Source organism: Scatophagus argus, chromosome 19 (assembly GCF_020382885.2).
Source record: "Scatophagus argus isolate fScaArg1 chromosome 19, fScaArg1.pri, whole genome shotgun sequence".
Taxonomy (NCBI): Eukaryota; Metazoa; Chordata; class Actinopteri; family Scatophagidae; genus Scatophagus; species Scatophagus argus.
Genome location: NC_058511.1, coordinates 9,400,181 through 9,421,213, shown reverse-complemented (window position 1 = coordinate 9,421,213; position 21,033 = coordinate 9,400,181). Strand labels below are relative to the sequence as shown.

General features: G+C 38.6%; 2 protein-coding genes across 4 annotated transcripts; one reads left to right on the top strand and one right to left on the bottom strand.

Annotated features, from left to right (window-relative positions):
• Positions 1-214: 214 nt before the first annotated feature.
• Positions 215-13,083, top strand: acp1 (acid phosphatase 1). 3 transcript variants are annotated; one of them, XM_046373318.1, is made up of 7 exons: positions 215-364; positions 1,053-1,126; positions 1,766-1,879; positions 1,951-2,064; positions 8,012-8,073; positions 9,068-9,173; positions 12,764-13,083. In XM_046373318.1, the coding sequence occupies exons 1-7, from the start codon at positions 322-324 to the stop codon at positions 12,839-12,841; spliced, it is 591 nt and encodes a 196-aa protein (XP_046229274.1). In that variant the 5' UTR covers positions 215-321; the 3' UTR covers positions 12,842-13,083. The 3 variants fall into 3 exon arrangements, with proteins under 3 accessions (XP_046229274.1, XP_046229276.1, XP_046229275.1); XM_046373320.1 differs by lacking the exon at positions 1,766-1,879 and having other exon boundaries at positions 216-364; XM_046373319.1 differs by lacking the exon at positions 1,951-2,064 and having other exon boundaries at positions 216-364.
• A 1,579-nt stretch (positions 13,084-14,662) lies between these two features.
• On the bottom strand, positions 14,663-19,015 carry LOC124050605 (ALK and LTK ligand 2-like). The gene is made up of 6 exons (XM_046373321.1): positions 18,800-19,015; positions 17,933-18,304; positions 17,279-17,332; positions 17,002-17,082; positions 16,788-16,870; positions 14,663-15,575 (listed from the first exon to the last, which is right to left on the bottom strand). The coding sequence occupies exons 2-5, from the start codon at positions 18,228-18,230 to the stop codon at positions 16,806-16,808; spliced, it is 498 nt and encodes a 165-aa protein (XP_046229277.1). The 5' UTR covers positions 18,231-18,304; positions 18,800-19,015; the 3' UTR covers positions 14,663-15,575; positions 16,788-16,805.
• Between the last annotated feature and the right edge of the window lie 2,018 nt (positions 19,016-21,033).

The window sequence follows — 21,033 nt, the reverse complement described above, 5'->3', positions numbered from 1 at the left end:
CCTTTTTGTTAGGTGTTAGGGCTTTTATCAGTGTTAGGACTTTTTTTTTTTTTTTTTTGGCTTGATTTTGAAAGCCTCTCTTTTTTTGAAATACAGCTTGGATGTGATAGTTATTGTTTGTTTATTTAATGTTATTAATTGTACTTATGAATTGTTAAAATATGAATTCACTCAGTATTAACTGACTGAATGAATGGCATCTCACAATCACGGGACAGTAGCTTTTATTTTGAAATAATTTATTACCGTAATGCCTGGGTATATACACGTAGTGCGAGGGTTATCTTGACAGAAGTGGAGTTTGGCTTAACCGTAATCAACATGGCGGCCACCAATACGAAGTCGGTTTTGTTCGTTTGTCTGGGTAAGAGACATTATTTAACCCCAAAGAAGCTCATGTAATAGTCGCAGTGTTTGGCCGCACAAAACAAATATCACCAGTATACCAGTTTATTGCGTTTTAGTAGTTTCGTTCGGTGTTGTCAGATTTATCTAAGAGCTAAGAGTTAGCTAAAATGTTAGCTAAGACGCTCTGATAAAATGAATGAGTTGAGTGCGAGGCTGTGAAGTCTCATAAACCTTTCCCTCAAGCTATTTTAATTTACTGGTATGCACAGTTGGTGTTTAGCCAGTTGTGATCCATCCTAGTTTTGTAGAAGTGCCGAGTAACGTTACCCTGAAAATTACTGCAAGGAGAAAAAGCTAGGAGTTTTCATGACTGCAGCCAGGAAATGTAGGTTACTCATTTCCTTTTATTTTAGGCCAGATTCCATCGTGATCCTTGGCTTTTACTAATCCGGAAAGTTTAGTGATAGTTGCATGCCAAAGCCTGCAGTAATTTTCCAAATAAAACAGGGTTTGGACTGACAGAAAACAAAGATCAGTTCACGATGTCAGCTTGTGAGAGGCCACAAAGTCAGAAGATAATGTGTGTTCTAAATTCGTCATTAGGGGTGAGGGACATGAACTGCATATAAATTGTCTTATGATTATTTTTAAAGTTCAGAAAACATTGCATTAAAAGTTGTCATGGAGTCTGTGCTTTTGAACAGGGAATATTTGCAGATCCCCCATTGCAGAAGCAGTCTTCAGGAAGATGGCAACAGATGCTGGCGTTGTTGATAAGGTATAGTATTTATTATGTGCAGATTATTGTGTATAGAGCACAATACTTGATACAGTCATTGCTGGGATTCATTTAATATTACATGTAGTCACAATTGTGGCAGACGTTAGATTACATACAAATTTTTCAGTATCTGGTTCATAGAAAACTTAAATGGCCAAATCAGTGTTAAATTACTATTGGCCATTTTTCAAAATATGCCTCCACTGATTGTTATAAACTAATGTAAATGGAAAATTACTAGGTGTCTGTGGCATATTAAGAAGACATATCCAAAGTGACTGAATAATAATCATAAAATACATTGAAAGACACTTTCATACAATACTTGGATGAAAACATTCATATATGAAGTACTGGTGGGTGATATGGTTAATAGAATACACTGATACAAGATGTTCAAACTAGAGTAAAATGGCTGGAATGAAATAGGTCATATGTTTGAGGCCTAACAATATGAGTAACAGTAACTCAGTGCCAGCCTCTACAACTCATGACTGAGGGCAGGATGTGTCTCACTTGTAAGCCTGTCCCGAAGAGGACAATATTGTCCTGTAAATGTTTTACCACCTACCACATACCTGCACACGAGAGTATGAATCATTTTTGCTGTGTTATTGTTCCTCGTGCTCTGCCTAGTGGAGGATAGACAGTGCTGCCACCTCCACCTATGAGATAGGAAATCCTCCAGACCACCGCGGTCAAGCCTGCATGAAGAGGCATGGCGTGCCCATGAGGCATGTGGCCAGGCAGGTACGACCACCCACCTCTACACTTATCTTAGCCGTAGTTAGCGCCCCCTTTTTTGTTCTCTGTTGTTGCAGTGGATCATAGACAGTGGTGCCACATCCGACTGGAATATAGACAGCTTACCGGACTCTCGCGGTCTCGCCTGCCTAAGGAAGCATGGCATTGAGACGAGCCACAGGGCCCGACAGGTACATCCAGTTGTCCCTTGGCTCACCTCATTGTTGTGTGTGTGTATGAATGTGGTCTTGGTAAGATGATGCCTACTACACACCCAGATGCTGCTGTTTCGCTGTCACTTAATACATGACTAGCCTACTTTAGCTTTTCCCTAAATATTAAATATTTAAATAAATTAAAATATTTTCTACATTAACCAGCAACTTCCCGCTAAATTCCATGTGTCATAACATGCACGTGTTCATATGAAGTGCAACTGAACTGGATGTAAGGGTCAGCCAACATCAATAGTCAAGAAGAACACCAAATGCCAATCTAATAATGAGTTATGTTCAGTCTTCTTGTCTTCTTTGCAAATAGTAGAGTAGAAAATCAGTTTCAGTTTTCAGTGTCACATTTTCTAGTTTAGCCCTCAATTCTGTCAAAGATCCATTACAGGCTACTGAACACACCCCATCACATGTTAAAACGTTAATTCAAACCAATACTCTTGTGCTGGAAAAGGGTGGCAAAACCCTGTTAAAATGACCATGATAGAATGGGACCAGGATCAATTGATTGACAAATGTTGTTAGTCTAAGTGATAGTAGTGGTGGTCTGTCTACAGTGTTTCTCAACCTTATGGCCATTCATTTGCCCCTTTAAACTAAAACTTTGTCTGCGTGGTGGCCTGTTCAGCAAAAAATTAAAAATTGTTACGTTTGAACTGGCTTGAGAATTTAAAATGTTCTACAAGCAATGTCAGAAAATGTGAAAGTGTTTCTCTGCTTTTCCTAACCTTTTAATTATCTTGTGAATTTTAAATATTTCCTGTGACAAACCACTCATCTAATATCAGATAAATCTAACTTAATATGTGGAACATTGTAGAACAATTTGCACCTGCAGTAATATGCTTTGTAAAACTTGAATTTCTCTCCCTTTCACATGACATTTGTATGAGACATGGTTTTATAGTGGCACACATGGTGAAAAATATTTAACTTATTTTTGCATGATACGAACAATAGAAATGCCTGCACAGGGATTTCCATTTTGTGTTGATTTTGGTGGCCCCTGTGGAAAAAAGTAGTAGTTATTCCTGGATTCCTGAAGATGAGCAGATTTTGATCTGGCTGGTGTGTGCATTTGTTTTGGAAACGAATTAAAGAAAGATGTATTTTTCAATTTTAAACCCATCTAAATGCAGCATGCATAGTGATGAGGTAATGTGTCTGTTTGTGGATATGTAAAAATTAATGACTGTGATATGATGATACAAATTTTGTTTTAGGACTGTTCATACAGCTAAGTTACATGTATGCCTACAACTAACAGAGTTGGCTCCTTTTCAATTGCAAAACACTTGGGACACTGTGCAAAACATACATAAAGCAGAATGTGATCATTTGCTAATCATTTTTGCAATTACAAATACAAACAGCATGTATCAAAGTTGGAAGAAGAGCAACAAAAGACTGGGAAAGTTAAGTGCTGTTCAGAAAACACCAGTTTGGAACATTCCACAGGTTAACAGGTAGATTGGCAACAGGTGATAGTATCATGGTTGGGTATGAAATGGACATCCTCAAAAGGCTCAGTCATTATATTAACCTATATCTCCATAGATCATAGACATTCAATTGCATTTGCATCACGCAATGTATTTCATAAATAAAATAGATATATTACTGTCAAGGAGGAAGGGGGGGCCAATTCAGGATCTGTTTTGTGTTCTTTCTTTTCCATCTGTTGAATGACCAACCAAGGTTGACTCATGTTTTTCCCAGGCTCCATCACGTTCCCTTTTAGCTTTTTTTTTCTTAGTTGTTTCATCAATTCTTTTCTCTTTTCTTTCCAGTAGCCTGTGAGACGTAACCATAAAATGTAACATCAGAAATGAAATTGTCTAAAGAAAAATCCTCCTCGTCCTGTTTCCTTTTAACTGGCTAACGTACCCATCACCGCAAAACCTTACCTGAGAAAATGTATACATAGGTTTTTCCCGCCTGCGGGCCCTAAATCTTTTTGTCTGAATTTGCAGGGAATCAGAAGTGGTGACAGGCATTAAAGTATAACTATATTGAAATACCCTGTCTACTTGCTGATGGCCTCATTTGCTTATGTAGGAGACATTAGAATTAACCTGAGAATGTTTCATAACCAGTTAAAAACTCCTTGTACCTGTTTTTTAAAGAGTTATACTTGACTGTTTTCTCAGTTAATATAGTGTACTGCAGGTTTGGCCTAAACCTCAGATACAGTGACCTCTTGTGACAGTTCGACAGGACACAGCAGCTGGTTCAGCTTCGACTTGCACAGTTAAAAATGTGCTTTTAATTGTGGCTTTCTACTTTCACATGCATATGTAACCATTTTAGAAACGTATTTTTTTCATAAAAAACAAGTAATAAATTAATTTTAAGACATTATGTGTTATTATCTTGGAATCTTTTATGTGGCTGTTTAAGTCCTAAAGAACCTGTTGGCCAGACGTTTATATACTGCTGTGCATACTGACGATAAAGGTGGTGTGTATGAAATATTGATAGAGCCAATCTAGAAATCATTGTATCACCTCACAACATGTGTTTCCAATCCTGAGAGAGGCCTGAAATTACACCAAGATGTTTGTCCATGTTGGGCCTTTAGGCCTTATGCTTTGTTGGCTCATCTTCAGTGCAACTCCCACTCCCCTGTGCCCTTAACATACTTTTTCCAGTTTCCCTGAGAGAACTCCGGAGGTTTTACCTTGTACTTGAGATCTGCCTTCTTGTTGGTTTGTCATTCAGTCAGATCCTCATCTAATCTCTTCAAAGTAGAGATGGGGAGGGCCGGTCCTTGGATTAAACCCAGCCACTCCACACAATGAGTTTTGACAAGCTTTCGCTCTTTTCTCTTTTCATATATCAACCTTTTATTTGTTTTTGCCAGTGAGAGATCCCCCCCTTCCAATTTTTCCTGAACTTTGCTGAACTTCTGCTGCTGCCAGTGAGAGATGCTTTGGAGCCTGCAGTATTCCCACATAAACAAATATGTTTGTTTAATGATGCAAAAATGCTCCAAAGCGAGCAGTTATGAGAAGTATTTTGTACCTCATCAGAAATTGCCAAACAGACATTATGTTTATGAGGGCTGAAATTTTGATATCATACTCATCAGTATGCTGTAACTCAGTCAACATTCAGATGAAGCAGTCGCCAATGTTTTAAACTATGACACAATCCAGAGACAGCCCAGGGACCCTCTGTGGGCTGTCGTTTAGCTGGTCATGGGAAAGTCAGATTATATAGTTTCTTGAAATTTAGCACTTTTTATTTCTGATTTAGTGCTTCTGACCTTTGGCCTTTTATTGTAACCAATCCAAAGCACACAAGGGTAATAATCATGTTCTTTAATTAGCATCTTGATATGCCATGCCTGTCAGATGAATGAATTATCTTGGAAAAGTGCTCACTAACATGGATTTTGTCAAATTTGTCTTGAAAATGGGATGGGATGGCATAAGCAAAAATATTGCATTTATATTTTTGTTGAGTGTAGTATATTGTATTGTTGTTTACATGCAGTAGGATGTAACGGTATGAGTTCATTTAAAACAAATCCGTAGTGGAAATCTGTCTAAATATTTGGTAACACTTTATTTAAGTCCCCCCATTTTACATTTCGGTATAGAAACATTTAATAGGTCATTTATGACTCACTATTTAGTTATGTGCAGATAAAATTTCTGAATGTTTACTAATGTATGATGGTTGACAGCAATTGTAAATGAGTACATTTTTGTCTTAGCAAGATTTAGAAAAAATGTATGGTAATAGAAAAGAAATTATTGTAATTTTACACCTGGGACCTATGTTTTCATGTTTCGGTTTGTAAATAGTTCATTTAATTGACAAATCAATCAAATATTTTTATGACATCTTTATAACAGTTTTGTTTCTAAATATTCAACTTCAGTTAAATGGGCCTTTTTGTAGCAGTGCAGACATTGTGTTTTGTCATAGCAGGAAAAGCACAGGTGTTACTAATAACAGTGTTGATGGCTCCATTATGTCCGAGTGTCACAACAAGGCGTGACGGGGAGTCATCATGCACAATACTGGGACCCTGAAACTGTAGCAGCCGAGTGAAAGTCAGTTTTATATTGCCACCTTTGCTTGAGCTAATGTGAAGTGATGTGTCCATCACTGATTATTTTCCACACAGTTTCACAATATCTCATCATATGTTCTTTGCGTTTTATCATATATGTGTTAGCACCCTGTGTGACAGAAATGGTGTGAGAATGGAAAATAAAGCAATCAGACCCTCAACGTTACAAATAGACACTCTGGGAATATAAAGATGGATTCAGAACACTCATTGTAAACATGTGCTTATACCCCTGCTGTTACATGAATGGCAACAGCTGTCTGTCATTGAATGTGCCTATCAATATTTGAAGCATTGCAGGAGTTTTATTATTGTCTCATTGTTTTACTCCTCTCGTCTTTTGTCTCCTGCTGCCATTGCCTCCTCCTTGGCATTCCTACAAATTAACTCTCAAAACCCTTTTAAATTATACAGAGTGCTGCCTGTTTTTTATTGCTGTTCCTTGAAAACATCGCTAATCACAGTGAATACTTTGCAGAATACCTCTCCACATGCTAACAGATGTGCAGCTTATGCTTATGTTTCCACTGCATGGTACGGTTCAGCTTGACTCACTTTTGAAACCAGGTACATTTCTCAATTTTACTTTCCACTGCAGATTGTCTCAGGAAGGAGACAAAGTTTGTTTCAGAAAAGGTTGCAAAACCAGGAGAGTTTGGCAAATCCAAGTTGGGGCACAACCATCTTTGGTTGCTCCATGCCACATAAGTGGTGGTTTTGGCTCAGCTTGCTTGGTGTTGGAACCTTGACCTAGCAGATACCAGACCAGCAGTGCCAGATACCTGGTACTATCCTATCTTACAATCTTAGGAGAATAAAAAACAAACAAACAAAAACAGTGAATTCAGTCGAGCTGAAATGTGCTATTCATTGAAAATGCAAAATTGATTTCCTTTTATTGACCAATTTTCTGTGTGTCTCAAACAGTGTTATAAGTTTCTGCCCCTGGTTACCATGGTAACGACAACTATCGATTGATACTACATCAGTAACTCCTTGAGCAGCTACTTTGTCAGAAATACAGTAACGAAATGCTGCCATATCTTTTTACAAGGCAGTCAAACAAGTTTAAATTCAAGTTCTTTTAACAAAGAAGTCATTCAACAGTAATGTGACTTGTTCCTGCACGTGGTGCAGAATAGTTTTCTGCGTAACAGCAAAGCAACGTAAAGTCGGTTATCTTGCTGAGGAGTTGCAGAGGTGTGCACCCTGTCTTCAGCCACTCTTCATGTAACCGCTTACGTTGCATCCATTTTGTCTCATAACTCGTTTGCAAAAGCTGAAGATGACACGATTTTTACAAAAAAGCTGAAATTAAATGTTATTTTGTAGGAGCAGTTTAGATGAACAATTGCTGTCAAAACTGTTGGTGACAAATACATTATGCATGTTTGCATTTCCAGTAACTTAAAGGTGCCCTTTGGACTTCAGCTGCAAATAATGACAGTGATATGTTTCCATCATATGCATCATTTCCTGTGAATCTGTTGTGTGTGTGTGAAGTGAAATCTAGCACAGGATTGGCAGACTTCGCCAGTAACAATGAAGCTTTTATGTAGTCAGATGATCACAGAATGTGAATACATTGTCTGTTCCTGAAAAAGTGCTGACCATAGTGTAAACACATGGTTTGATTTTGTGAAAATCTTAAGGATTATAATTTCAATGACCAGGCTGTCTTCATTGTTGGAAATCACTGATTATACTTGCATAAGATTGAAACCTCTCAGAAGGACTGCAGACAGGCTCTGCAGGCTATATTGTGTTTTCACAAAGGGCCAAAAGTAATATTTGTTTTGTCCTGCATTTCGCTCCCACTTCCAGGTGACCAAGGAAGATTTCATGAGCTTTGAGTACGTCCTCTGCATGGATGAGAGCAATTTGAGGTACAGTTATTTCACCCCACAGCAGCAGTGTTTATTATTTCTGTGAATATGGATTGCAGTTGGACACACAGTCATCGAACAAGCTGGTGTCATGTGCTAAGTGTCTGGTCTTACTTAATAAAGGTTGTTTGGGATCAAACAACAAATTTTGCCTTGAAAGGGGTCAAACTAGATTGTTCTGCTAGCTGTGATTTGTGCTACTTTTTCACATGAACGTAAAAATGATGGTAACATTGAAGTATAACTAACGTCTACGTGAATGCCTTCCTATAATGAGCAATATCCTTTCTTAAGCTCTTTCCAAAGGTCAGGGGGGAGGGCTATTTTTTGATACTTTGAACGTTTAGAGATCATTTTGAGATCACATGGCTACGACAGATCTGATCTCTAAGCAGCTTACTGAGTTCTTTGGATGCCTTGTCTTTGCTCTTTGGGGCAGTTTTTCTCCCCTTTCTCTCCCACATAATTTTTTTTCTCTGCAAATGTTAAGTTGACGAGACAGAAAATCCTGTCCTACACCAAAGCTACTCTGTCCATCTTGAGTTACCTTTTAACAGAACCTACCTCGTCAACTTGAAAGTGTTTAGTAATTGTTTGACCTTTTTAAGAGACCAGAGTTTTGCCGGGAGAATTATACAAGCAACAAGTTTGCTGCGTTTCACAAGCATTTAATCAATAAGTAAACAAACTCACAAAATGTCAAGAAAGTAAATGTTTTTTCACCTGTTTTCCTTACTTAACAGACAGAGCTACAACTGTATACCTTCCAAATTCAAGTTTTTTTCTTTTAGTGAACTAGGCTAACTTGTCTTGTTAAATCATCGTAAAACACACTCAATCAAATGATACAAAACTAAGACTATGTGTCAAACACAAAAAAATACTGTAAGACATTACTAAAATAGAGCTTGTTTTTTTCTAGTGCAGAAGTAAGACCAACTAACAAATGTTTTTCTTGTTTGTTGGAGTCACATGTTTTCTTTTGTCTTCACAGCGAGCTGAACAGGAAAGCAAAGTTGGTGAAAAACTACAAAGCAAAGATTGAACTTCTTGGTTCATATGACCCTCAGAAGCAGCACATCATTAAAGACCCATATTATGTAAGTATTTAATTAAATTTGTCAGGTTGAGTTTTCAAGCATAATTAAGATGATTCCTCAGTGTTTGGGGGTGTTATATTGATTATTTGTAGGGGGAGCAGTGGGAATACTCTAAATATGCTGAATGTAGAAAGTCCAAATTCAGGCAGTTTTTGACACTTCTTTAAATTTAAAGTCACCTAGTGTTATTAAATATTAAATGTCATGGTGTCGTTTAAATATGGGGTTAACTGAGCACATTTTCACTGGGCCCAAAACACAACTTTGCTGCTTCATCATGACTCTGTGGGTTTGGTTTTACAAGATAGTCAGTGGCTTGGCAACATAAGCAAACAATTCCACAACTGTCATCGCGATCTCTGATCGTAGCATTTCACATCACTGTTTTTGAAGAGTCCCGTCCACTTCAAACCAAGGAAAAGTATAGGGACAACAAATACAGAAATTGTTGCATGCGAATTAACCAAAAGAGTTTTGAATTTGCCAGAAAGGTTGTTTTTCATGTATGGTCCCATCACTCATAGTAAGAAGCTTCTTGAGAACATTCTCAGGGCCGTTAAGAAAAATCTCATGGTGTCCTCTTGCAACAGCTGTGCACCTGTTTAGAATACATCTGGGGTTTGTCGTGATTTTTGTAAAACATGATTTCATGTTTTACAGGCAGCAAAACAAACAGGAAATCACTTGAAGGTTATTTAAAGTCAGAACATATCTGTCTTCTGGTACACGTGGTAGTATTGAAGAGAATTTACTCTCTGTGGGGAAGATTGGAGCCCTGTTTAAGAAAGTGGGTTTAGTGAAAACTCTGAGTTTGTTTTGAGATGAGGGAATCTGTGGGTTTTCCCTTTCAGAAAGAGGTAATCTTCTGTCACAACATACTCAATGAGCTTTATCTGCTCATTGTTTTTCCTTTGACTGGTTTTTCCTCTCTTGCTATGCCGGAAGGAGTTGTTTGACACATCGTTCCATTTCCTCATTCATGAAGTTGATGCCAAAATACACAACAGAAGTATAAGTTTATGTAATTGGAAATGGTTATTAATTCATTACCCGATCATCTATACATTGTCCTTTATAAATTGGTGACTCTGTGGACATTAAGGCAGCTGTCAGGTTGTCAACTCGAGCTCCTCCTCCTTACATTACTGTAATAATCACTGTTAAAATAAAACCTGTTTTGAATCTATGTGAAGCTTTAGAAGACACTGATCAAGGAACTGTCATTTATTGTGTTGTGATTGATCACACTGATGGAACATTCCCTATCAGTCAGAACATCATGTTGGAGATTATGGAGACTAAGCTGGATAAGCTCTAATAGTGTTAGTAATTAATGTTAGTCATTCCGATGAAGGCTCTGCACTTTATGTACCCTTTTGCAATGGCGAATCATCATACCATGGCAGCACTGATGATGACTTTTTTTCATTCCCAGCGCACCCACTTTAGTCAGAGTTAACAGACTTAATTAAACTAGTTCTTATCTGATGCTCTGGAACTGAAACCTCAGGCTTAGTCAAGCCAGAGTTCAAGTTTAAACACAAAGTTTGTTAAACCCGCTTTCTGTAACCTACGTCATGTCCAGATACATTTCATGAAATGAACAGCACCATAACAAAACGTGGAGTGGAAAGCAACAGTAAAACAGCAGCACAGGCATTTCCTTGCTCACTCAATGTCTCAATGAGGAAATGTCTCAACTGTAACCATGAAAAAATGCTATTCAAGTCCAGTACACCACAATATATTACTTTTACATAACTGTTTGATTATGGACATCCCTATAAGAAGTCTTTTTTGTTTTTCAGATCGGTTTGCTTTTCATATTCATGGATCATTCATCCTTTTCATTTCCTTTCACACCAAATATTTTGGACTTGGGTCCTTGCCTGTTTTTCATCTTTTTGATAGTTATGAATAGGAAACGGCAAGGAAGAGGGGGAAAAGGTTAAAAAGATTTCTAATAAAATATCCACATGGAACCGTCAGACAGTTCATGCTTTAATAATGTATTTAAATGAATAATAATTCAGCTTGAAAAGTAATAACATGCGGTTTTAATGAAAGTTGTACAGTTAAATCTGTGTTGATTTAAACATATTGTATGTATAATGTAATAATGTATTTGTAATCATCTGCAGTGATGTATTAAATTTTGTGGACCTAGGATCCCAAGATAAAACACATCATAAGTGAGAAGTTGTGGTTGACTGTTTTTGTCACTGATAGTCAGCTGTATTAGTTTGTCTCAGATTTAAACACCATTTTTCTTTGTGTGGCGATCAACATGAGCGTGTCTTCTTGCAGCTCTGTTTGACAATAGAAGGAGTGAGTGACTGCTCTTCACACTCAGTGTGGTTTGGAAACTTGACAATGTTGAATTGTGCTCCCTTGCAAGAAACCACATGGCATGACAGCAGGGTGAGCCAAGAGGAAACCATCTTTCACTGTCAGTGTTTCTGGATAAATGGAGACATGAGTTATCTGTTTAATGTGATTATAGGACAAACTCAAAGAGGAATAAATGCACCTTTCTTAGCTTTCTTTAGTTTTAAACATCTGAGGACCTGCTTTCTTGACAGAATTTGATCACTTACCATGGCTGTCACTTGGAGGCCCCCAGATCAGTTTTGTCCTATGTCAGAGCAGTAATCTTGACAACTGTTGGATGGATTTTCATCAAATAGTTTCATCAAATTTGCATCATATATTGAAGGTGGATGAATGACTCTGGTGATCCCTGGCCCTTTCCTTTAGAGCCACCATGAGGTTGATATTTTTGGTTTGGTTATACCTTGGCAACTGCTAGATGGATTGCTGTGGAATTTGGTTCAGACATTGTCCCCAGAGGTTTAACTGTCTTAACTTTGGTCCTCTGATTTCTCATATAGCTCATAACAATGTTTTATCAGTTATCTTTGATGTCCAAAAACAATGTGAAATGTGGACAGAGATCTTTCCGTATTGTCTGAATTTTTTTGACAATATTATGGATTGTATTTGGTGAAATTGCAGTTTCGGTTTGAGGAGATTAATTGATAATGGAAATAATAATTGTGTTGTTTGAGTTTTTACACAGAATTATGTGAAAATCTTGAAATTTGTTTGATTTCGACTTTGAATGGCATCATTTGTTTTATTAAAAGGCCTCTCCTCTTGGTGGTTTTCATATCACAATAATGACAAAATCTTCTATGGTTAAAAAGGATTTTCCATGTAACTCCATCAGGGTTTCAGTACTGTCAACTTTAAAAGTACTCTTGCTGCCTTTGGCAATATATTTCCCCCTTTGGAAATGCTATGTTACCAAACTTCAAGTGTATTGTTGAAGCCAGTTGGCAGTCTGTAATATGTTTCCTTCACTACAAAATTGGAAATAATTTAGCGGCTGAATAAGAAACTCACATTTTGTCATGTTTTTTCAAGCCACATCACAGAATTGGCTCAGCGTATCTACAGCTGTATTGGATATTAGTTTATTTAAATCCTTTGCCACCAGTTAAAAAGAAATCAGGCAGATGTGTGCAATGATTCATCTCAGCATTTGGAAATTTATTTGAATTTTCTCTTTCTTATGTTTTATCTCTTAGGGGAGTGACGAAGACTTTGAGAAGGTGTACGAACAGTGTGTACGCTGCTGCAAAGCGTTTTTGGAGGTGAACTCCTAACAACATCCGACCTTACATGCTCTTTTCTGATTTTACCAGACGAATACGAAAAATCAACCAAACATGCTTTGGTTGAACCTCTAAACCTTTTACAGGCATCGTGGAGAGAATCAGAACACTTTATCTCAGTGTTGTAAATGTTATACAAACCACACGTTGTGTACATTTTTGAAAGATGCTGTGTGGACAAGTTTGTTGATTGTAAAATCAGGTGATTTAATAAAATGCAGAAATGAGTATGATTATTGTGTGTTCATTTTTACTCTCAAATCACTCTTTACATTTTAAACATGCTGAAGAATTTATATGAATGAAGGTATCCTGCTGGCGGTAGTGCATGACTGGACATCGCTTAGGTTCACAGGTCAAAGGTCAACTCTGGGATCAAAGTTAATGCTAGCTGAAATCCTAATCTCTCTGCATACTCTGTTGCGTTATTTTCCTGGCGCTGTTTTAGGCGGTGTTTGCTGTTCATGTCCTTTTATTTGACCGATTAACACGATATTCTCAAAAATATAGAATAATCTCCTCTCCCTTATTTCACTTGACTGTTCCTCATCTTTGTGGACACTAAATTTATTCTGCCTTGTGTCAATCACCATTTACTGCTTACATGGTGGTAATCCCTTAAGGAAGGGCTCATCAGTGCCAATACAACTTGCCAGTCAATGTAACTGACTTTAACGCGGTAGAGTAGACATTGAGAAAGGGTTGTAAATCATTCAATAAGCATGGAGCCAAAGGTTAGATGAGCCTGATGGACCAGACACATTATGTTCTAGACAAGTACCTGCTTCCATACATATACATGAAGCACCAGTTGATGGACTCTAGATCTGGTGTCCATCTGTGACATTGCCCCCAGAGAATGAAGATGAATGGGATTTCATTTGTGGCACTCACAGCTTTAAGGAATGGCATGCCAGACCTTCAGTCACAACATTTCTTACTGAAAAATGTTGTCTGAATTAGGTCTAAAGATCACAAATTAGGGCATCCTGGTTACCTAGTAGTTTGAGACACTGATCATTCTGTCCCACTGGGGATTTTTGTTGCAGGTCATCCCTTTGATTCATCACTTTTGTCATCTCCTCTGCTGCCATCACATAAAAGTGAAAATACACCCCAGTAACATACATTTATTCAATGGTCTGTTCACTTTAATTACAAAAAACAAGTTCTCACTTAGCCCAAGGGTCCTCATGATTTAGTGTCCTCATTACAGTGGATAATCCACTTAATACACCATCAGTAAGGATCAGTGTGAAGTCTGTGTATTGTATGATCAAGACAAGTTCCTTGAAAAAGACCAATAGTTTTTGTGGCATTTTAGCCAATTTTGAGAGCTTGGAAGTGAAGAAAGACAGAAAAACGATGGAGGGGTTAGTGACACGTGACAAAGTTCCCCTGCCAGAATCGAATGTCACTGTTTCTTTGTATGACTCCTGAACCAGTCAACCACCAGTATTCCCCTTAAATGTCATTTTTTTTTGTAATGCTGTGAGCCCTGCAAATGAAAGTCCAATGACCTCCATTGTTTTGGTGTGGCAGCAGAAATCTCACAGACACAAGTCTTGAAACGCTGACACACATTCTGGTAAGTGTTTACATAAAAATAATTATGCCATAACTTCTACTTGAAACAGAAAATACTTCTCTCTTTCTGAGTTTGACCTTGTTTAAACTGTAAGCAGTGAAACAGCAGTGGGAAGTTCACCATATCTGTAATCTGTAGTCCTGGGTCAGTCATGTGGTCGTGAGCATTCCACATTTCAAGACAGGAATGTAAGAAAAAATACTGCAGGAGACAAAAAGAAAAGACCATTTGTATTTGTACCAATATTATAATTTATTTATATATATATATATGTATATATTTTTATATATATACATATATATATATGTGGGTGTGTGTGTTTAAGAGCCATTTTATAAATGCCACTCACTTAAACTTATGGTAGGTAACTGGATTCCTCTTATGCTTTGCATTAAAGTATGTACATATTTCTCTTGTTTTACTTGGTCATGTCCATTTTACATGGTCATGACCTTATGACAACAGATATATAAATATAGGCTGTACCACACTCTACCAGGATCCACAGGAGGTTTGTGACTTACAACCGCCACTTTTTTTTTTTTAACATGTCTTGCAAAGACGTAGAGAAATGTTCATGCAGTTAATAATTTAATCACAGTTCTTTCTCAGTGTGAGCACAAGTGGGTAAAACTATGCTGTGTTTTTTAGTCTGCATAACGGATAGTGCAGTAGAAAGAATGGGCCCAAAATGCACCAAACCAGTCGCAGAACGCCAATCATACTAAAAACAGTACATTTGGATTTTGCTCTTTTCTCAAAGAAACGAACAAAATAAAAATATGCAATCCCTTTTTCTTAGCAACATGTTTTTGGATGGCAACAGGAAAAAAGGTCCTGTGTTTTGGTTTCTCTCAGTCACTTGATTCTTTTTTCTTCTTCACTCTTCAGTGTCCTCTTCATCCTTATCTTGGTCTGGTTTTGTAGCACCCTTGTGGTGACAGCCAACAGTCAAGGCCCAGCAAGAGAGGTGGGTTACAGTAATCCACATCTTAGCAGAACAGACCTCACTGAAGGGCAGTACTGTGCCTAATAATCAGCTGGGGCTCGTCAGAGTAATTTATTCTTCCCTCTTACTGTCCAAGGCACTCCAAGGCAAGTTTTTTCTTCTGGAGAACTTGTGTTTGTGCTTTCAACCTGCAATGAAGAGGAAGCGAAATTCAGCTCAGTCTCCAACTTGACATCACCTAACAAATTGTTTTACAAAAAAAAAAAAGTAAAAAATCAAACAATAAATCAATACACCTGATTTGCCACAGATCTGCTGCGCTTGCCGCACTGCTGATAATGCTTATGTGTACTGACAGAGCACGCAGACAGCAAGACATGAATCTAGCACTTAATCTTTCACTTAATCTTCCACTCTTGTCTGATGCAGCATTAGGAAGAGTATTCAGATCCTTCAGTCAGGCAGCAGTACCACAATTCATTGGTTGCATTCATGTGTGCGCAGCATGTTAACGCTGTAGCTCATCAAGACAATTTTACACTGGCAGGTAATGGAACCTAAGTGATCATGAAAAATCCTAATCTATAAAGTAACTATGATAATATTCCCCTGCTAAAATGTGGTGCAGTATAAATATAAACCAAATGAATAAAACTGAAATACCCAAGTCCCCAAAAAGTACAGTATTTGAGTACTTTGATACATCATGTGATAGTAAATCTTAGTTGTGCTGTGTTTCAGAAACTGGACATGCACCACATTGGAGGGGTGGAAACTAGCTCAATATTTACCCAAGTATGGTACTTAAGCATGGATTTGTGATACTTTTTACTACTCTCACATTATTTCAGTATTTCAGTTCTATTCAGTTTCAGTTTTATTCATGTAGTTTACATTTGTACTCCACTACATTTCAGGGGGAAATATTATATATATAAATATCCACTACTATGGATATTTACTATGTAGTACTTAAACTTACTTTACAAATTTACAGACATTTACATATTTTTTTACATTTACAATTTACATATTTACAAATTACTGCAGGACCTTACATTAAAAAATATATGACCTGATAAAATATAATGCATTGTTAAAAACAATCCAACAAGTAAATGCTAATTACACATTAACGCATCAGTAATAATCTTTCAATAATAAAATAATTGATACAAAAAAATATGTATGTACTTTTACGAATAACTTGTAGTTACTGCACGGCTGCAGCTTAGTCACATATCTTTGACACTTGAATGATTTTCTTGCATTAAGCTCTGGATTCTATTTGTTTTATATCTCACAAGTGCAACACACAACCGCTTCGACCAGAAATGCACACGTCTTCTCTTTAAACTGAAACTTTTATGTTGAACTTGGAGGTGAGTGTATCACGGTACCTGGTGTGCGTGTGTGTGCTACCCCTCTGTGCACTGCGGGCTGCCGGCTAGCCGTGTGAGAAGCCGCGCACATCTTTTGAAGTCTGAGAAGAAGAAGAAGATGAAGCGAAAGATTTGTGTATGAGTGGATGGCTTTTGCACAGGGTGTTGACATTGGACTAACAAAGAGAGTCATTCCTCATGGTGTCAGGGGGTCAGAGTAAATCCAGCTTACATGCAGGTATTGTGCAGTCTCTGGTGTAGTGGTAGAGTCTGTACACATGCTTCCTGCACTTCGGACCGAAGTAGAGTGGACCTGAAAGTGAAGAGAGTATCCTGTAAGAGCAACTCCGGCTCCACATCTGTTTCACAGCCATTATGTTGGCTAAGGCTATCATTCACTTTTCTTGGCCGTCCTCCCTCCATCCCATAATGTTCTGTCTCTTTCACAAAATACATCTCTGGCTCTTCTCAGAGTTTTGACAATCAAGCAGTTTGAAATGAGGCCTCACCTGTTAAATGTTTCAGGAATTTCTCCTTCTTTCTGAGATCCCTGGGGGAGATAACTGTGGAGAAATAAGATAAGAGAGAGGAGTGTCAGCTTTGACCCTAAATAGCAAAGGCATTTATTAAAGCAAATATTTTTTAGAGGGCATCGCATCACCCAGAGGAAGGATCATAACAGGGCTGGTGGGCTACACTAAAATGATGGGGAAAAAAAACAAAACAAACAAACACACTGTGTCACTTACCTCTGGTGATATCAGCCATGCAGATACATTTGTGTGAACATTTGTGTTGTTGTTTTTCCAGGATTTTAAATGTCTGCATCTGAGATTTTTGAAATATCTGCATGCGCACACATCACTTGAAGTAAGTCGGAACATGTTGTAGGCAACTTGGTTGCATTAACCCTTTAACTTAATCTCGCGTTAGCTCCATCACTCTACAATTAATTTGCAATGTTGAGCCTTTTATTCAATATAAGAATTTTTTAAATGGTTATTTTCATGCCTGTTGTTTTCGTTCGGGTTGCTCGCTCTCAATCCCCCGTTTAAATAAACGTAATGATGAGGATTATCACGCTACATCCTGCACTGTGGGGCTACAGCATCCTGCTGAGCTCCAACATAATGGTCACGCCCAGGCGACGAGCCGTCACTCACCGACAACCTTTTCCCCTCTGTTTGTTTTCAAGTTGCGTAAATCCTTTGGCTCCATCGGAGATCTCGTCGCCCATGATGTTAAAGGGGCTTCCGTTCTCGCGCTGTGGCGACCTCGGTTCTCGTCCACGTGTTTCACGATCTCAACAATCCGCCTCAAGTCCTGCCGTGCGTCCCTGCCGCCTGCAGCGGCCGCCGTTGCCGCTGGGCTCACCGAAGGCGCGCTTTCGCTGCAGTGGCCAGTCAGCGTGAACATCAGTAGCACCAGTCCCATGTTGAAGTGCTTGCGCAGTCCGCTCATAGCTCCCGTGGGGTGAGAAAAAAAAGTGAAGTCCTTCTCCAGGGCCTTTAGGAAGAAAAGGCTTAAGCGAACACCTGCAAGAGATGTCGAGAGTGAATGTCTAAATTTATTGATGGTTAAAGTGTTTCTCATGTCGTTAGCTGTTAAATGATCCAGATCCCCGTTAAACTCGCTGGAAAACACTTTATGTTCACACACACTTTCACTGTGGCCCAAACGCATTTCTTGCGGTTTTGCTCCAACTTTCATTAAAGGAAAATCTCGATTTGGACTAATTTGACGAGTTGACTAAAATACAAGCCCACATCACCCCGATTCATAATTTGCCCACTTTTTGCACTCTCCGCATCACGCCCCCCCCTTTCTGTAAAGTCTTTTAAAAATTATTTTATAGGCGAACAACTGGACATTATTTTGGCCATAAATCAATATAAGTACGGTATGAATCATTAGCCTGTTCACACAGATCAAGATTTAACTACTTAAGTAGTTCAGAACTAATAACATAAACGCAGCCCAGGGTCAGCAAGACATTAGTTAGACAAGAGGAAAAAATGTAATTAGCCCACCTCCAGGTCTCGATAGGCTTCTCCAATACAGCACGATTATGTTGCGTCAGTCCAACAGTGATCAAAATGGAAATAAAAAAACTGTGCGCAACTTTAGTTTAGGTTCCTGCTTCTGTCCGGCTCGAAATATGTTCCCTGAAACTCTGCTCTTAGGAGATGTCAAAGCTTCTGGAGTCATATGAGCATACGCTGAGCATCTGTGGTCATCTTCTGAACGAGAGAGTATGCAAACTGCTTAGGGATCCGGTGATCCAAGTCTCGCATGCGTCCCGACTGAAGAAGCAAATCGGTCGCCTTGCAGTGAAGCTCACTTTTTATTCTGTCTCGCAGACGCGATGACCTGTCCCTCGTGGGTTACTCCACCGTGTCTGTGATAACATTATCCGCAATCCTAGAGCGGAAAGTCCACTTGAGTTGACTGACCATCACTTGAACGCCATGTGAAGTTTTCTGTGCCCCCCTCCTTTCCGTTACTCCATTTATCTCCGCGATACGCACTTACAGGAAGCGTTTTTCCCACAAATACTTCCACGGAAATTTCCAATCAGCCCAGTATAGAGTACAGATACCGGCAACTTAGTGGAAATGCTCCCATATCCTTATTACGATTCTCATAACTTCATTTAGAGTCATTGCGCACTTAACATCCATCATGGGAATTGAAATACGATCACGCACCGTTTAAGAATGATTCTTTGAAAATTAATTAGGCACAATTTTTAAGACTTATTGCACAGTAGTTTCTGGTGAGAGCAACCGACTGCACAGCACAGTTGAGGATTAGAGAAAGTCTCTCCCACTGGAGATTAGTTTGCACAACCCACTGTGGTTGGAACAGCTTTCTTTAAGTCAGGATGTGCAATTGGTTCCCACGTAACCCCCTCAAATCAGACTGACCAGTGAGACTTGGCTAATTCAATATATTGTGCAGACACGTTGAGGGAGATCAGCATGCTCGAGAATTATCAAAAACATGCAGCGAAGTCGAAAAGAGTAACTTACAGTCTGTGCAAACTAAAATAATAAAACAAAAGACTTTAAACCCCGTGACAACATCTCGTGTGTCGGTATTATGAACTTGAACAAAAGGTCAGTACTTTCACTGCAAACTACCTCCTGCGGCCGTGCGTAAAATGTTGGTGCTGAAAGGACAGCGCGCACTGTCACCCAGCTCCAAACCTCTTTTCTCAACAGGCAGTGCTTTTTGTTTTCTCAGGGTATACGTAGTGGCGGTGACTCCTGGTGTGATGGCATACAGGTTTCCTTTGATCGAATATATCGATGGCAAAGCATGGATGACAAGTGATTTCCCTGGTGATTCATCTCGGGATGAGTTATCTTGGTTTTTGTGAGTTAGGTAGAACAGATTCAGCTCTTCAGAACACTCATAAGATAACACTGCGCAGCTTTGTGTTTAAAACGATTAATTCCACGGACAAGCTTTGTATTGAAGAATTCTGTTTTTGCTGCAGTCAGATAAGCAGAAACCAGTGCAAAGGTTAGCATGGTAGCCATGAGTGGCCAGTTAGGGGAGCAGGCAGGTGCAGTGGTCTGAGAAGGTCCTTCTGAGAGACAATCCCGGAGCAGAACCTGACCTCTGACATGCCTGGGAGACCGAAGTCTGCACAATTTTCCCCCCAAAAAAAACAAATTGATGTCATACATACATGTTAACATCATAATTAAGATTAGATGTGCCCTTATTTAAATCAAAGTGCCTTCAACCAACCAGTTTCAATCTAAAAGATAACAGGTTTGTGTATTTTTGCTGAACCTAAACTGCAGCTTTTCTATCATTCTGCAAACATTTGGAAAATGAAAATCAACAGCAGGCCTACTTAAATATTTCTTGAATAAACTGTTTCACTTTGTAATGAAGTGCAGCAGTTTCAGCAGGGGGCATCATTTTGCAATTACTGTACATTCATGGCGTTCATATTTATAGTGCCTCATGCCTCATGTGAACAACAACAACCATTTAGGTTTTTGGCTGGATTTGAGTCTTTAAATCTTTCCATATAGACATTAAAATGTTAAAGGGCCTTGGCTGCTGAGAAGATCATCCACTTCCCTCACGTTTGATGACTTGAGTCGTTAACAGATATGCAACAGGTTTAGGAAGAATATCTGTAAATTCAGTTGGATTTTCAGATAAAAGTAACTGTGAATGAATGGGCTTAAATTGTGAGAAAAACCAAAGGAAAGTTGATGGTTTCGTCATCATTCTTCTAAAT

Excerpts from the sequence above, each read along its gene's own strand:
- acp1 (XM_046373318.1), top strand. The coding sequence starts at position 322 with ATGGCGGCCACCAATACGAAGTCGGTTTTGTTCGTTTGTCTGG. Across the intron at positions 365-1,052 it reads GGTTTTGTTCGTTTGTCTGG|GGAATATTTGCAGATCCCCC; the intron begins GTAAGAGACATT and ends GCTTTTGAACAG. Across the intron at positions 1,127-1,765 it reads ATGCTGGCGTTGTTGATAAG|TGGAGGATAGACAGTGCTGC; the intron begins GTATAGTATTTA and ends TGCTCTGCCTAG.
- LOC124050605 (XM_046373321.1), bottom strand. The coding sequence starts at position 18,230 with ATGAGCGGACTGCGCAAGCACTTCAACATGGGACTGGTGCTACTGATG. Across the intron at positions 17,333-17,932 it reads CAGAGGGGAAAAGGTTGTCG|TTATCTCCCCCAGGGATCTC; the intron begins GTGAGTGACGGC and ends ATTTCTCCACAG. Across the intron at positions 16,871-17,001 it reads AGACTGCACAATACCTGCAT|ACTTCAAAAGATGTGCGCGG; the intron begins GTAAGCTGGATT and ends TCTTCTTCTCAG.